The sequence below is a fragment of the Gekko japonicus genome, unplaced genomic scaffold, assembly GCF_001447785.1.
Source record: "Gekko japonicus isolate JY-2015 unplaced genomic scaffold, Gekko_japonicus_V1.1 scaffold559, whole genome shotgun sequence".
Lineage (NCBI taxonomy): Eukaryota > Metazoa > Chordata > Lepidosauria > Squamata > Gekkonidae > Gekko > Gekko japonicus.
Genome location: NW_015168064.1, coordinates 202,051 through 219,637, shown reverse-complemented (window position 1 = coordinate 219,637; position 17,587 = coordinate 202,051). Strand labels below are relative to the sequence as shown.

At 43.6% G+C, this 17,587-nt stretch overlaps 1 protein-coding gene across 1 annotated transcript in view; it reads right to left on the bottom strand.

Moving 5' to 3' along the window:
- Positions 1–8,165, bottom strand: part of GAREM1 (GRB2 associated regulator of MAPK1 subtype 1) — a 105,502-nt gene extending 97,337 nt beyond the window's left edge. The window contains exon 1 of the mRNA XM_015414557.1: positions 7,869–8,165. Within this exon, the coding sequence (XP_015270043.1) occupies positions 7,869–7,989 (121 nt within the window). The 5' untranslated portion in view covers positions 7,990–8,165. The remainder of the gene's footprint in view (positions 1–7,868) is intronic.
- Between the last annotated feature and the right edge of the window lie 9,422 nt (positions 8,166–17,587).

Genomic DNA, 17,587 nt, shown 5'->3' with positions numbered 1-17,587 from the left:
TCTAGTGAGTTCATGAACTTATTACCAACTCAATGGTATTGTTTATGAAATCCCCCCCCCCCCCCAAAAAAAAATAGCTTGAAGATTTGGGTAGCAGAAAATAGAAACATAATGCAGAGATATACAGAACATCTGACCAAAAAAACATAAAGTGTGTAGGGATGAGCCCCATTTATTTTGCACTGACTGCAGCACAGCATCCTGGAAACATTGAGGAAAACTGCAATAGATGGCTACGGTATAGCTCCTCTATTTACTGATTATTTAATTTATTTACTTTATTGATATCCTGTCCCATTGGGGGCTTAGAGTGGCTTACACCATGATCCTCTCCTTCATTTTATCCGCATAGCAACCCTGTGTATGCGATTGGCCCAAGGTCACCCGGCAAGCTCTCATGGTGGAGTACAGATTCAAACCTGAGCCTCCTAGATTCCTAGACCCTTTAACCACGATGACACCATGCTGGCTCTGCAGTCAACCCTGGAAAGAAGTCTGCCTTCACATCTAATGGCTAAAAGCATAGCCTGAGCATGCCATTGGTAAGGAAGTCTTGTGGAACACAGTGAGGTTTGCTTCAAAGTAAATTTACTTGGGATCAGGCTGTTAACATCAAAGAGGCAGAACATTAAACAGCATAAATAGCACATAGTTACAACTAACATTCAATATACTAACCAAACGTACACCATTTGTCAGAAACAGCTACTGCTGCCCGTTTAGAATCTAGCTCTGTAAATGCTAACTCTGCTATTGAGATTTTTAGACACAATGAAGGAATCATAAAATGAATTTAAAAAGCCTTTCCCATGAAATTATTTCTAAGTGAAATCTGGCTATTGGAAGAAGAGTCAGGAGGTGGCTAGTGGCGGAATTTCAACATATCTGCCTTTGTTTTCCTGGTAGAAATCATTAGAGTGCAAGGAAATGAAGACGTCTAAATCTCTCAGGGCTGATGCACAATAACTATTAATCGTCCAGTGTAGGAAGTTGTTCAGTACCTTTCAGAAATGCTAATATGCTTTGATAACACTGAAGCAAGTAAAGATGGCCCTTTTCCAAATTCATAATCATAAAAACTCCATATGGCATATGACAAGATGTCATATTGGATTGTCTCTCCACTAATTTATTCATCACTGAAGCATGTCGTTAACAGGATCTAACACAATGCTCCTCTGTAGACCAATCACAACATGCTACATTGTCACTTCATAAGCTACAGCAAGTATTACCTTCTAAAGTTTAAAATCTTAACAAGCTTTTTGCAGACAACCCCTAACTTACAAAGTAATGCAAATGAAAGTTGTTTGCCTATGTTTTATTCTTTCCAAAGCATGATTTTGAAACAGTTCAATCCCTTCCTGAGTCTTCAGAAGGAATTTCAGGAACAATCTGAAAGTTAGATGCATTCAGACATCAGGACAAACTGATTAAACAGAGGTTAGTCCATGCTGGGTTTGAGCACAACTTTTTTGTTATGCTTCTATGCTTCCCTTCTTCTTCTACATACAATACTCAATTTGAAAACTTCCCCAACTGACTTTGAAGTCACTATAATTTCTGAATTTAAGCACTGCAGGCTTGATCAAATGGAGAAGATTTCAAATCAAGTTCTGTACCTGAGAGCAGATGGAAGGGGAGAGCACGAGCACAGCAAACAAACTGTGTTCATGCCCAAGACTGTCAAAGCTCTATTTAAGCATCACAACAAACAAACTATGATTAAATGAGGAAGTGAACTAATGTGGACTCTTTGCCCCCTTCTTTTCCAGAACACTAAAGCCACCATGTCCATGGTGATGTATCTTCAGAGAAAGCCGATTTCTGTAGCAACAGATCCTATTCCCAAAGAAGTAAACTGATTTTTGTACAAATATTAAGGCATACAATCTGGAAACACAAGAAAAAAATGGGAAATAAGACAGAAGCAACCAGGTGAGAACAGTAGCTTGGCTCTTCTGAAGTGGATTCTGACCACTATTAAAAAAAAGTTCAGATTGAGGATATTTTCTCTTTACTCGTATGCAAATGACTTCTTTGGATTATGGCCCACATCTATTTATTGAACATATTTAATAGTAATCACAGATCTGGAGCATAATACGAGTCAGATTAAGGATCCACAGCACAATATAATAAATAGTGACTCTCTAAGCAGCAGCCACCTCCCACTCCAGGTATTTTAAATGAGTATCATTTTAAGCAGAGTATGGTAGTGGTTAGTGTCTCAGGACTAGGATCTGGGTTCAGATCTTTACTCTAGCATGTAAGCTCACTGGGTGCCTTTGGGCTAGTCACAGTCTCTCAGCCTAACTACCTCACAGGTTTGCTGTTGTGAAGATAAAATAGAGGAAGGGCTAATGATGTTGTAAGTCATTTTGGGTCCCCATTTGGAAGAAAAGTAGGGCATAAGAATCTAAATAAATTAACCAGCAGTCACTCACAACGTCACGGCCACCTGTTTTATATCTTGCTGATCTATGCTCTCAAGCAGAGAATAGCAACATTTATGCTTTCAACAGGGGATAAGAACCAAAGCTATTATCACTAAACTGAACTCAGAAGGAACTATCAGAACTCTCCTAACCAATATACCTAACCAATGAGAGCCAGCGTGGTGTAGTGGTTAAGAGTGGCAGACTCTAACCTGGAGAACCGGATTTGATTCCCCATCCCTCCCTCTACATGAAGCCTGCCAGGTGAACTTGGGTCAGTCACCGTTCTCCCAGAACTCTTTCAGCCCCACCTATCTCCAATGCTCCCTCTAAGCTGTGGAATCTTGTGAGCACAAATTCTACTTTGTGAGCTACTGGCATTAAAGTTGTGAGCAAGCAATTTGGCTACTGCATAAATTAGTTTGCCCTGGAGCCGTCCTTCCTGAGCGAAGGCAAAAACGTGTGAGCCGAAGGCTAAAAAACTGTGAGCTAGCTCACACTAACTCAGCTTAGAGGGAACACTCACAAGGTGACTGTTGTGGGAACAGGAAGGGAAGGGGATTGTAAGCCGCTTTGAGACTTCTTAGGGTAGAGAAAAATGGGGTATAAAAGCCAACTCTTCATCTACCTGGAAGTCAATCCGGAATGGTGCTATTAACTGACATTTATGTAATAGTCAATTTAAATTTAAGCCCCACATGAATTGCACATATGGCTATTTTCATGAACCTGCAAGCTATTGCTGGCAAGCTGGGTGCAAAATGCAGGGACCCAGTTCACTGCTGATCTAAGAGATGCTTCAACACCCATAATACATCTCTCTGGTCTATGGGTCAAAATAGACATTATGCCGGGAGATGTCAGCATTTTAAAAGCTAACAGCTTCTGTACAGGACCCCAATTTGAATCAGGATTGCTGCATAAAGGAAAAGGATTTAGGCCCACCGTACCTCTCATGCTTCCATGCCTCTTGGCTACCCAATAGCTCCTCTTTCAAGTTTTAGTAGCAGCATGTGCATATGCAAGATTCTGAACATAACCACTGCATGTAGACTTAAGCAATGCCCATGTACTGAAAAATGTAGCAGCTGGGACCCACAACCACTGACAGCAGAATAACAAAGCACTACTAATGGCACCGGAACAAGACTATCTAATGCCAATTAAAGCAGTTTCAAGCATAATTCACAGTTCAAAGATATTGGAAAGAAATGGCAAGAATTGCTCCAAGCAGCAAAGATGTCATGAAGTAAAAATCTGCTATGCTACAGCTACAAGAAACTATTCTATATTAATAGAAATGAACTGTAACAAACCTGTGGAGAGGAGGCATCCCACCCCACCCCTTCTCCCTCTCCCATTCTTTGACAGTCTTCTTCCCCCTTTCTGTTTCCCTACCTATCTGTCTTCTGTCAGTGTGGGCTCAATCCATGGATTTAGGTATCTGCAGATTGGACTACACTGGACTATTAGAATATAAAATGATGATGATTAGCTGTTTAAAACAACAGAATGCATAAAATATAACATGAGTAGGCAAAAAGCTAGTATGGTTTCCCTGCAGTCAAGGAGGACTTGCAGCGATAATCACATTTCTAAAGGCTTGCATTGAGGCATGAGGAAGTAGTTTGTCAGCCAGTTCTAACCCTGATATGGTAAGAAAAGAAAGAGAACTCATTCAAGTACAACAGGCCATATTCAGACTCATAGTCATTAGAAATAAGAGAGTCAGTATCAGTACAAAATATTGTAAAGAATCTACCGGTGGTTTTTGCCACATCATTTGATTTGGAGGCTGGCTCATGAGGCACTAAAAATATTCATGTGGGGAATGAATGTTTCTTTTTAGTCTTAATTGCTGTGATAATTATCCAATTTGCCCAGGACATACTCCTTGGCAACCAATATTAAAATATATCTGACCAGCAAAAGTTCTTCTATACCTAACCTAAGTATGAAATATAATATTCCTTTCCTAAAGCATGTAACCTGCAATATCTCTATCAAGAGAACAATGTGGTTCTTATAAAGCATTGCGACTTTTCTATACAAAATCAGCCATCGTTTTAAAAAAGCTGTATAGACTATTAAAGTATTTCCTAGCATTCCTCATCATCTTGCCTGTCAAATTAAGCCTTTTCTTTTGAGGACAGCATATCCAAGGAATGCTCTGACCTGGCTGGCCCAGGCTAGCCCGATCTCCTCAGATCTCAGAAGTTTAGCAGGGCTGATCCTGGTTAGTATTCGGATGGGAGCCCACCTAGGAAATCCAGGGTTCCTACGCAGAAGCAGGCACTGGCAAACCACCTCTGTTAGCTCTTGCCTTGAAAACCTTAGGAAGCATCAGAACTAAAAAAAAGTTCCTTTCCTCTGAAAGATTCAGGATCCCTCCAAATACAACATCATTCTTAAATGAAAAGCACTTCTGTATATGAAAAAAACATACCAGCGGTATGCAGAATATCATGTGATCATGCCTTGTTAGGGATAAATGCTAACCATACAGCAAAACAGATCAGCGCAAGAGACTGGCTCAAGGTATCCCAGCAAATTTCCACAGCAGAGTGGGGATTTGAGCCTGGGTCTGTCTCCTGGTTTGACACTTTAACCACTACATCACAAGGGCCATGGAGGCACTGTCCTCATTTCCCGAACCTCTGTTTTGCAAGCTTGATATTTTTCCAGATGAATAAGCTGCCATTTGCTTGTTTACACACTGGTTACGGTTTCCACAACATTCTCCCCCAGACTAGACTCAGTTAGCTCCTTGTAGCAGCATCACCACATAAGGAATCATTCCACCAGTTGATAAAAGCAAATTAATAGAAATAATTTTACTGTACAAACAAGATCAAATCTGCCTCATGAACATAAAATGCAACGTTAGTTTTGCATTCTATAACTCCCCTTGCAAACTGAAATTGGTTTCTAAAAGGGGGGAAACAAGAGAAACTAAAGGCAGGCAACCTTTAGCTATCAACTTTTTTTATAACGTAAAATCAATAGTTTTACATAGAATTTAAACCGAATACAACTTAATGAATCAGTTTAATTTGGAACAAACTGTATTCTGGGTGCTGGGAGGGGTAGGGCTGCCAAGTGGGGGCGGGGGTGGGTAAACCCCCGCTTCGGAGGCCCGATTCCCACAGCCGCGGAATCGGGCCCCGGGGAAACTCCGCCCCCGAAGCGCAGTGTGGCTGCGTCACCAGAGGTGACGCAACCACATCAATCATGTTGGGGGCGTGGCCCCGATCGTCGGAGGGAAAACTCTATGGTTTTCCCTCCGACGATGGGGCCATGCCTTCAACGTGATCGATGTTGCGCGTCACTTCCGGTGATGTGCTGGCAATGTGTGTGCGCACACGTCGACAGACAGCTCCTGGAGCCCGGCAAGACTCCCCCGCCGGTAAGAAAAATTGACTTGGCAACCCTATGGGGGGGGGGCAACAGTGGGAGGGCTTCTAGTGTCCTGACCCCACTAGGGAATCTCGTGATGGGACCTGGTATTTTTGGCCACTGTATGACAGAGTGTTGGACTGGATGGGCCACTGGTCTTGATCCAACATTGGCTTCTCTTATGTTCTTATGTAAATACTAAGTATTAGCTTACTCTTTACACAGTGGACCACTAAAGTTGAAATACTTGCAATCAGAAGGCCCACACCTAGGACACTGGCACAGGACAGAAACCATTTCAGATTTTCATCCTGCCTCTTCTTCCAAACAGCTCAAAGCAGCACACACAGCCACTCTTCACTTTTATTTTCACAACAACCCTGCGAGGCAGGTTAGGCTAAGAGACAGCAACTGTCCCAAGGTCAAAAGCTGGGTTTGAATCCAAGCCTCCCCAGTCTAAGACCAACACACCAGTGAGGTAAAATCAAAAATACCCCTTTCATTTGTTTGCTAAGGAGGAGGCAAATATTATGAGAATGTTCCAGGAGATAATCAGCCTCTTTATTAAAAGCAAATGGTCAAAAAAATGAAAAGACATGAATACCAAAGAGACAAAACAGGATAGAAAGTAAAGATTACATATGTTGCATTTTGTCAGAAGGAAACAATTAACTCAAGGGTTAAACACCAAAAAATGAGTGCAAGAGAAGGCACTGCAGAAGATTATGGGAAGTAGCCCAACACAGGTGGGGAGCGAGTCTCACTGAGGTACCTCCCCAGCTCAATTACTCAAACCACACAACCACCTCCACACATTGCTCACACTCTCCTTTATCCTCTTAACAGGGGAGGGAGAGGCACCTCAATGACTGTTTTTGCCTCCCACATGTGAGAGGAAGAGTAGATGAGGACCTGACAGATGGCAGCTCCCTAATAATAGACATGGAACCATCAACAGCTCTTTCGTGCCCTCCTTTAGCCGCACATTATATAACATGGCTATTGGTTTTACTCTGTACAGGTTACCTGGTGGCAACTTGTGCAGAAAAGTCAACTATATCTAGAGGTCTACCATGGAAGAAATCAAGGCAGAATGCCCAGATGAAGTGCACAGTTTCTCCAGCTTAATGAATTTCTAGTTTAATCAATTGGAAGACCTTGGTAGAACTATACTAACAGGTGAAGCAGAGCTGGAACCATTATCTATTTAATATTTCAAGAGGCATAAATACTGCATCATAACTGTCATTCTGCTGCATTTCATCTGTAAATGAGACAGATGAAGTCCAGATTTTTTTCTTGCGCATAAGTGACTCCTTTCCCCATTTTATTATAGAACGCTCTTGCAACTTGACAGTTTGACAGGTGCCACAGTTTCACACACATGCAGCCATTTTCAAAGGATCCAGTCAAAATTCAATTTACACTTGGCACAGGAAAATGGGCACTCTTCATTCTGTTATCCAAACAAAATTGCATAATCTTCTGGTGGAAAATACAAAGATCAGTATCTAGTCTTTCACACAACAGTCAAACTGCACTTTAAAGAACTAGCTAGCCTAGTAAGTACAGATAACCGCAGGACTAGTGTGCCATCCCTGCAATTACTACAACACACAGGACCGTCCAGTACACCTCTTAATAACTGTATCTGCTTAATAAAGGGGAAGGGGGACAGCGAACAACAACATACAAAAACTTTCCAACTTAATACGCAGCCTATTTTTCTCCCCACGCATTTCTCCATCAAAACCCAAGCCTGGTATTCGCCTCCTCGATGGCCCATTCATATTTTGGTCACGTGTCCCCTTTCCCCAATGGGCTCCTCTCCCCAGAAGGACTAGCGGCACGGGGCTGGAGTTTGGCCAAGTCGAAAGCAGACAGCGGCTGGCTAACTAAGTGGCTGCAAACCAAGGGCCATTCCCGGCGCTAAGAGAAAACCACACGCAGAGGGGACTCTTCCCCCCCCTCGCGCCAGCCAAGTTAGCAAGCGGGTGGCCGCGGCTTCTTTCGCCTCCCTCGGCGCCTACTTACCACCGTCCAGCCTGACGACTTGGGGCAGGCGGTAATTGCTAACCAGCTGGTCCAAAGGGACAGACACAGCGCTCCACTTCACATCCTTGAGACTGGCGCCCGGCGGGGGGCCCGCATCCATCTTCCCAGTCTGGGGAGGGGGAGTCAGGCGGCGCTCTCAGGGCACTGCGGAGTGCTGCAGCCGACTAAACCGAGCGCGCCTCCTTCAGCCGCTGCTGCTGCTGCCGCCGCCCCCTCCTCTGCCACCGGCCATGGTGGGCTTAGCCTAGGGGCAAGGTGATTCCCAGCCCAGGGCAGCACTCGCGCCGCCAACCCCCCGAAAGCGGCGTCGGCGCGGACTGCAAAGGCTGCCGCTGCTCCTGACTCTTGTGCTGCTTGTCGCTCCAGCTGGCCCAGGAAACGCCATCCCAGCACTGACTAATCAACAAGGTGCGAGGGACGCCTGCGCAGCTCGCGCTGCTCCTCCTCCTCGCTCCCATAGAAAGTGCGGCCAGGCGCTCCCTCCTGCTTTAACGAGGGGAAGGGAGAGCGCTGGCAAATTACTAGGCGCCTTCAGCAAACTCTGTCCCTCTCGCGCCCTCCTCCGACCAGTCAGGCGACCTGCAGCTCCATGGTGGCGGCTCCGCAGGGTGTGCGCGGTTCTTGACTGGAAAAGGCAGTCGAACTTGTTTCTAAGGGAATCCAGTGGCACCCTGGAAACGAACAGAATTCATTCCCGTGTAAAGCTTTCGTAAGTTAGAGAGCTCACTTCGTCTGAGGCGTTTTGTTTTTGTTCCTAAGGAGATGCGTAAGGGGGGGCAAAGTTTACTTGGAAACAAATCCCATTCCACACAGGGGGGTCTAAGTTCCCACCACTAGCGTCAAGCCAGTCCTAGGCACTAGGGGTTGACCAGTAGATACTCCATAGGCTGCCTTCCCCAGACTGGCTCCTGGGTCCTGAGTAAATAGGCACAGAATCCGGCTGCACAGCTTGAAGCGCTACAGGACTATTGATGGCTTCAGTTGACTTAGAGTGTATGTAACTCTGCTTAATATGGCACTTTCTGGTCGTTTGTGTTGCCATGTGGCCCCATCATACACACAAGCCTGCGGAGTCAGAAATTCTCTCCATGGGAGTGAGATTCCTTGTGGCCTGTTTTGTTTTAAAAATCTAGCTTGCCTGTATGCAGATCAGGGTTATCAAATTCAAGGTGGGTCTGGCCTTCTTCCAGAATTACAATTGATCTCCAGCTACCAAGATCCGTTCCCCTGGAGGAAATGGCAGCTTCCAAGGGGGACTCTGTAGCATCACATTTCCACTGAGCTCCCTTCCCTTTCGTAAAGTTACCTCTCCTCAAGGACCAGGTCCCAGCTCTCCAGAAATTTCCCAAGATACAGTTGGCAACCCCATGCTTACATTCACTTCAGGTTTGCTAGGTGCAGAACTCTGGTTTCAACTGTAGAAACACTGCTGGAGCCTACAAGTCTGCTTCCTCATTCCACATAACTTGCCTAGTCATTACCCACCTGCATATCCCTTTTAATGCCATTAAAGGTCCATACAAGGGCCTGCCCCACCGCAGGTTTTGCGGGCCCCTCCCCCAATCCTCTGCTCCGCCCCACCCCCTGACGGTCTTGTCGCCGGGCGCCAGCAATTTGCCAAATCCCAGTAAGAGAGAACGGAGCCAAACCCCAGTAAGAGGAGGAGTACGGGCCAGTGGTAGAAGTTGTGGAGGACCACGGCGGCCACCAGCGTCTTGCCCAGGCCGGTGGGCAGGCAGAGGAGCGTGTTGGCCTCCAGCACTACCCACACCTGGTAGCCCCGTTCCTCCAGCCCGCCAGGAACAGCCACAGCCCACCTGCCGGGCCGTCCACGAACCCGCCTGGGCACAGCGAGGAGGAGGGAGGGGAGGCCGCTGCACCCCTCATGCCCCCGATGCTGCCTCAACCTCCAGCGCCACCAGCCTCTCATCGTCTTCGAGTGGTGTCATTGCGGTGGCATGTGCGCAAAGCGCGAATGTCGCAGGAGGTCCCAGGACAGGGCTAGACTCCCCCACTTTAAGGTAAGAATGATGCTTGCGACCCCCCACTTTCCCCAGGCCCCCCCCACTAAAAAGGTCCTAGCTACGGGCCTGATGGAGGACCCAGTTTTGCTTGCCTATTGATCCTATCAACATCAGGGTAAGATAAAGGTAAAAGTTTCCCTTGCTCGAAAGCCAGTTGAATCCGACTAGGGTGCGGTGCTCATCTCTGTTTCCAAGCTGAAGAGCCAGCGCTGTCTGAAGACGTTTCCGTGGTCATGGGGCCAGCATGACTAGATGCTGAGGTGCATGGAACGCTGTTACCTTTCCACCGAAGTGGTACCTATTTATCTACTTGCAATTTCTTGCTTTCGAACTGCTAGGTTGGCAGGACCTGGGACCAGAGACGGGAGCTCACTCCGTCATGTGGCACTTGGGTCTTGAACTGCTGAACTACCGACCTTCCGGTCTGCAGTTCAGTATCTTAACCACACTGAGCCACTGCAGCTCCTAACACAGGGTACTTGGTGTCAAGAAACTTGTTCCCAGCCCTTCAGCTTGGGTTGCCTTGACCTGGCTGCAGCGCCTGCACTTAGCCCTGTTGGGAGCAGCAAAGGGTGCTAGTGAGTTCCTTCCCCAGAAGTGAGAGTATTTCTGTTCTGTCCTCTTTGGATCCTCTTACAGTCCCTTTGCCTTGGCTTCACTGATTGTTTGGGGGAACTACATTCTGCCCTATAGGAAGATGAATATCTGACATAAAGAGTGATTGCTTCACTATGTTTCCCCCCAGAATTAATTCCAAACAAATGATGGCCATATAAACTAAGCTTGTTATTCCTGTTTGGTCTTTGCATCTTAAACATCATCATTACGTTGTACGTTAATTGCTGCTCTACATGTATCTACATGAACCCCATTTCAATGTATCTGAAGAAGTGTGCATGCACACAAAAGCTTATACCTTGAATAAAACTTTGTTGGTTTAAAGGTGCCACTGTCCTCAAATTTTGACATAAAGATTTACACTTAAGAACAGTGGACACACTTTAAGAAATGTATGCTGGTTTTATGATATCCTCTGAGAAGTTTCCAATATTAATCTCTAAAAGTGGTGATTCTTTACATAGATATCTGAGAAAGTGCCACTTTACCACAGCCCATTGCTTGTGCATATATTCTGCATTCAACCAATAACATTTTTTGAATTAACATAGAATATAATTGTATGAGGGGATTGGCCCCAGTACTGAAAATGAAGTCCAGTATGTTCTTGGGTAGTGCTAGCACAGGATTGGCAACTAGAACTTCCACATTCTGGTCTAAGCCAGGTTAGAGTTTGACCCTGAATTTCTGTGTGAATAAGTTATTTACAATCATTATTATTTACATATCACTAGAGGCATCTTTTTATTTCAAATAAGATATTTTTGTGTTGACAATGATAAATTTACAGGGTGGTAGTATGACTATCCTGAAGCAAGACAGAGGTGAATGTAAGCAGTCTTCAACAAAGGTTTCCTATCACCGGAGTTTAGCAATCACTCATTCAAGAGCCTGTGGCTTCTTGCTATCTTGATAAAGAATATGAAGGGGTATGGGTGTGTGTGCATAATATTCCATTATTCTCCTGGGGTTTTTTTTGTTGTTCAGTCGCACAGTCGAGTCCGACTCTTCGCAACCCCATGGACCAGCTCCCGCCAGGCCCTCCTGTCTTCCGCCGTCCTCTGAAGTTGGCTCAATTTCGTGTTCATTGCATCGATGACACTGTCTAACCATCTCATCCTTTGTCGTCCCCATCTTCTTTGACCTTCAATCTTTCCCAGCATCAGGGTCTTCTCCAGTGAGTGCTCCCTTCTCATTTGGTGGCCAAATTATTTGAGCTTCAGTTTCATTATCTGGCCTTCCAGGGAACAGTCAGGGTTGATTTCTTTTAGGATTGACTGATTTGATCTTCTTGCAGTCCAAGGGACTCTCAAGAGTCTTCTCCAGCACCATAGTTCAAAAGAATCTATTCTTCGGCGCTCGGCCTTCCTTATAGTCCAACTCTCGCAGCCATACATGACTACTGGGAATACCATTGCTTTGACCATGCGGACTTTTGTTGGCAGGGTGATGTCTCTACTTTTTATCATGCTGTTTAGGTTCGCCATCGCTTTCCTCCCAAGGAGCAGGCATCTTTTAATTTCATGGCTGCAGTCACAGTCTGTGGTGATCTGGGATCCCAGGAATGTGAAGTCTGTCACTACTTCCACAACTTCCCCTTCTATATCCTGTTCTTAAGAATTCTGTAATGTCTGAGTGCCCTGACCCGAATAACCCAGGCTAGCCCAATCTCATCAGATCTCTAAATGTCTCTTGCCTTGAAAACCCCATGAGGGGTTGCTGTAAGTCAACTGTGACTTGACAGCGGAGGAGGAGGAAGAGTGAGCATATTAGTAGAAGATGAATATTCTATTAGTCCCAAAGATAGGAACAGCACAACTGGAGCACTACATTTTATCATACACTAGAACCTTAATTTAAAAAACTTTCATAGTGAAATGCTATGTTAATGAAATACTTAACCTCTTTAAAGGTACTTTGTCCCTTTCTACACTAGCTGTAAGCTAAACTCATAACTAGCTTTGTACACAGTTGAAATTAAATTATCCATTTGAAATGTACAATTTTTTTAGCAAATGCTGTTTTCCAGCCATTTCTGGGAATCTTGTTGAACATAATCTTCAGAGTCTTCTAGAAGATCAGAGTAATCTAAATACTACTACAACCACTGAATTTCCTTGTACTGAAAGCCAGTACAGTGTATTTCAAATAGCACACTTGAGTCCATTCATCTCCTCAGATGCTCAAGATGACTGTGCTGCTTCTGTTCACAGAGATGAAAGTGATTGTTTGAATGGGTAGCTGAAGCTAAAATAAGAATACAGAGCTGACTTTGGGCTACTTCACACATCTAAGCAAGTTACTGTTTCCCCCACAAGATCCCTCCTAACATTCCTGGTACAGGATCAGATAGAACAATATAATATTTGAATAGGATATTGAACTACTGCAATATCTACAGCTCTGGAAGTAATTTTAGAACTAATGCTACCATGGAAATGTAATTTACCTACGAAGTTAATCTGTGTAGTGCTGGGTCCCCTTTTTATTCTATACTTAGGATTTTTTTAAAAGGCCATGGTGTGACGACCTCCTATTAGGGAGGACTGTATTTCTCTTTAAATGTGCTCTTTATTTCTGTAAAACTGGGTAGATTTGGCTGCCACCAGGAATTTAAGGATTTCCAAACCTTCTGTTTCTCTTATTGGTAGGGTAACACAGGCTCAAGGCTTTTCAGGGATCTATTGTGGTTCAGAGGAAGAACTGATATGAATTCTGGGATTTTTTTAATGAAATAGGATTTATTGGAAGGGGAACAAAATAAGAAGTTGGTAATTATTTAACTGGTTGGGAATAAGGTTTTTGTAAATGAACTTGTCCACTGTATCACTTTAACACACATATACTGATCCTTCTCGGATCCCACACAGATTCTTTCGTCTCTCTCACTGACTCCACACAGCATTGACAGAGGTCTCACAGACTGAAAAACAACTGCACCACATCCACTGCTTTTTCACCAACGGTCATTATTCCAACTGTCATTCTCCAATCTCTCACTGACACACCCACCCAGATCCACACAGAATAACTCCTCCCACACTCTGCCATCCACCAATCATACTCCACAATCAGTGTTCCCTCTAAGCTGAGTTCGTGCGAGCAAGCTCACAGGTTTTTAGCCTCCAGCTCACAGATTCTTGTCTTAGCTCAGGAAGGATGGCTCCAGAGCAAACTAATTTATGCAGTAGCCAAATTGCTCGCTCACAACTTTAATGCCAGTAGCTCACAAAGTAGAATTTTTGCTCACAAGACTCCACAGCTTAGAGGGAACATTGCTCCACATGTCCCTTTCCATCATTCTACTCTGCATCCTGCACTGCAACCAAACCTTTAAAGAGAGACACACACACACTCTAACACAAGGAATCATCACACATGGTTCTAACATTACTGACTTGTCAATGATCACTGCTTTTCATTGTACACACACCTTTTTTAACCTCATGCTATATCAAGAAGAATGCTAATGCCTAGCAGTAATGTTGCTTTAACTTTTTTTGCCATCAAGTGGCAGTGGACTTATGGCGACCCCCACAGTGCTTTCAAAGCAAGAGATGTCCAGAAGTGGCTTGCCATTGCCTGCCTCTGCATAGCAGCGCTGGACTTCCTTGGTGGTCTTCCATTCAAGTACTAACCAGGGTTGACTCTACTTAGCTTCAGAGATCTGATGAACTCGGGTTAGCCTGGGCAATCCAGGTCTGGGCAGCTGTATTTATACATCATTGCACTTTTTAAAAGAAACTGTTCTTAATTCTTCTTAAGTGAAATGGAATCTATAAAAAATGGAGACATTCAGAGCAAAATGAGAATTTGATTCCCCTTCCACAACAACTCCTGCTTATCCAGACTAGCAGGCTTTCCCAAATGTTCCCCTTCCTACCCCAGCTCATTATTGGACTAGGGATGTTGAACTAATTTGTTAGGAGGGCTGGATTTGACACAAATGTTACTTTGTTGGGCCAAGCCATGTATGCCATAAAATGTAATTCCAGGTACTGGAGATATAAACTTTATAAAGGACACAGGCAAACCCAATTAACAATATTATTTTTTACTCAAAATACAAACAAAAACAATTGATTCTTAGTAGTAAAAGCAACTGATTTTACTGGGGAATCCACAAAAGCCCCAATAAATGTATTTAATCATATGCAAGACAAGTTATTTTCTCCCACAGGATACCATAAAAGGGGGATATCTTACACTTCCATACAAATTAACTACTTTTTGCATATATAGCACTTTTAGAGATGAGTCATTATACCTGCAAGTAAATAAGGTGGTTTTTCTGATGTTTCACATATTTTAAAATAAAATAATCTAGGACTAAGCAATGATCAATAGGAGAGGCTGAGGGATGAGAGAACTAAGCCCAGGTGTGAAACCAGCTTGTTCAGTTTCAAGTAAGTTGCTATGATCTAGCCATTCACACAGCTTCTGACAGAGGTTTCTCAGCCCCTCCCCCCCATACGCCCAGCCTCAGAAGCTGAGCATGGCTATGATTCGTCTCTTGCTCTTTGTTTCCTCTCCTGCCCCATCCTACTTCTGAGGATCTTGAGGAGGCCCACCAGACTCCTCCCTCCACCACCCCATCCCCACCACCCTTGTGAGGTGCACCAGGCTGAGCATGACCCAGAAGACAGGGTCCTGGCTCAGGAGGGGGGGGGAGTCTGAACCTGGCTCTCCCAGATCCCTCACCCCCAGTTCTCATCCCTCTTGTGTTTCCCACAGAAGCAGTGGGGCTCAGGGAAGGAGAGGCTGAGGGATGAGAGAACTAAGTCTGAGTCCAGTGGCACCTTTAAGACCAACAAAGTTTAATTCTGGGTATAAGCAAGAGAACTGAGTGACTTACCATGTGTAGTAAGTTAAGAATGCAATATCTTGCCCTGACCTGGATATCCTAGGCAAGCCCGATCTTGGAAGCTAAGCACGGTTGACTCTGATAAATACTTGGATGGGAGACTGCCTTGAAATACCAGAGGCAGGCGGTAGGGGCAGGCTTTATGCAGCCACCTCTCTGAATATCCTCCAAGCCCCTAGTAGGGGTCAGTCACCAGAGGTTGCCATTACTTCCAGGCAATGTTCCCTCTAAGCTGTGGAGTCTTGTGAGCAAAAATTCTACTTTGTGAGCTACCGGCATTAAAGTTGTGAGCAAGCGGTTTGGCTGCTGAATAAATCAGTTTGCTCTGGAGCCCTCCTTCCTGAGCTAAGATAAAAATCTGTGAGCTGGAGGCTAAAAAACTGTGAGCAAGCTCACACTAACACTGCTTCCAGGTGCAAACACACCTACACACATACACATGCACATATTAAAAAATACTAAAAAATACCAAAAAAGAGAGAATTCTCACATCTGTTGTCGACTCTTTTATTATCTCTTTACTAATTTGCTGCTATTCAATCTTAGATACACCTATCGCTCAGTTACTTGTGCTTCTTGGCTCTAACTAGCCTTTCCTGGCAATTAACCCCCCCAACCTATATGTAAGGCTTGAGGAAGTCTGTTTCAATGTATCTGAAGAAGTGTGCATACACACGGAAGCCTTATAACCATAATTAAACTTTGTTGGTCTTAAAGGTGCCACTGGACTTAAACTTTGTTCTGTTGCTTCGGACTGACATGGCTACCTATCTGAATCTACAATATAGATGTGTATATAAAGTATATTAACATCAGAGGTAGGTAGATCATTACCAGAAAGTCATAAAAATATTGATGGTTAAATCATACCACTGAACAACCTCAACTGCAACTTCTATAAGGGAACAATACAAATTTAGATGTCTCCAAAACTTGTCTTAAGCACCCCCACCCAATTTTTTACTATCATGAACATATTTATGTCGAGTAAAAAGATTTACAAATGAAAACATTACGAATCTGTCATAAAGATCATCAAAATGGCTTGAAGAACAGTACTTAGAACTGAACTGTATATTAAGCAAAATCACACACTGGATAGCCCTTCCATATTACAGTGGACAGAAATCCTTTGTTCTTCTACATAACATCTTATTGTATGCATATCTTCAACTGAAAGTTTCTAGCCTAGACTTTTAAGGTTTCCTGTGTAAACAAACAACTATGGCCAACTTTTTCATGAAATAAGTATATATTTCTTACACTTGCACCTGAACAAACTTTACAATAATGATCTCAAGAACACATCATAGATGCATTTTAAACATTTGTACCAAGCAATAAAATACAGTGTTATTTGACATACTGTTATTATTTGCATTGTTAATCTCAATACTGATATTTTGCATACTGAACCCACTAACAACCCCAGGAAAAAACTAAGATATATTGCATTTGGAACATATTTCTTCTCCAAGTTAAATTTCATTGTATTTTGGGGTAGAAAAAGTTCCACAAACAGTTTCGTTTGTGGTGGCAGAAATCATTGTGTTTCATAGTACAAAAACACACTTTGGCTACAATCACACACACTAAATAATCCACTTTCAATTCGCTTTCAGTGCACTTTCCAGCTTTTGTCACTCATTTTCCCTGTTGCTTGGGGTTCCCTCCCTTTTCCACATGTGTTTTGCCCCCTCTGGGACTACTAGAGAAAACAAAACATATTGGGGGGGGGGGGGAGAGACCCTGAAGCAATAGGGACAAACAAATGACAAAAATGACAGGGCAGAAGTCGCCATCATCTAACAAACCTGTATCTCTCCACAGCACTTAAAGATGGTTTCCTGAATCACAGTTTTCTTAATTTTATTTATTTATTTATTAGATTTATATCCCACCCTTCCACATGGGCTCAGGGCGGCTAACATAAGAGGCAAATGCCATACATAAAACAATTTAAAACCAATAAATAATCATTACAATTAAAATCGGTGCTCAACAGTAAACTTAATGAAGTCCTGGGGTAGTTTCCCACCCCAATATGTTAAATGGGTTCAGGTTATTATTATTATTACTATTTTATTATTTTTTCATATTTATAGCCTGCTTCCTGCAAGTGGGTTCAAGGCAGTTAACAACATTTCAGTAATACAATAAATATAATTTAAAAGTTTTTAAAACACCGCAAT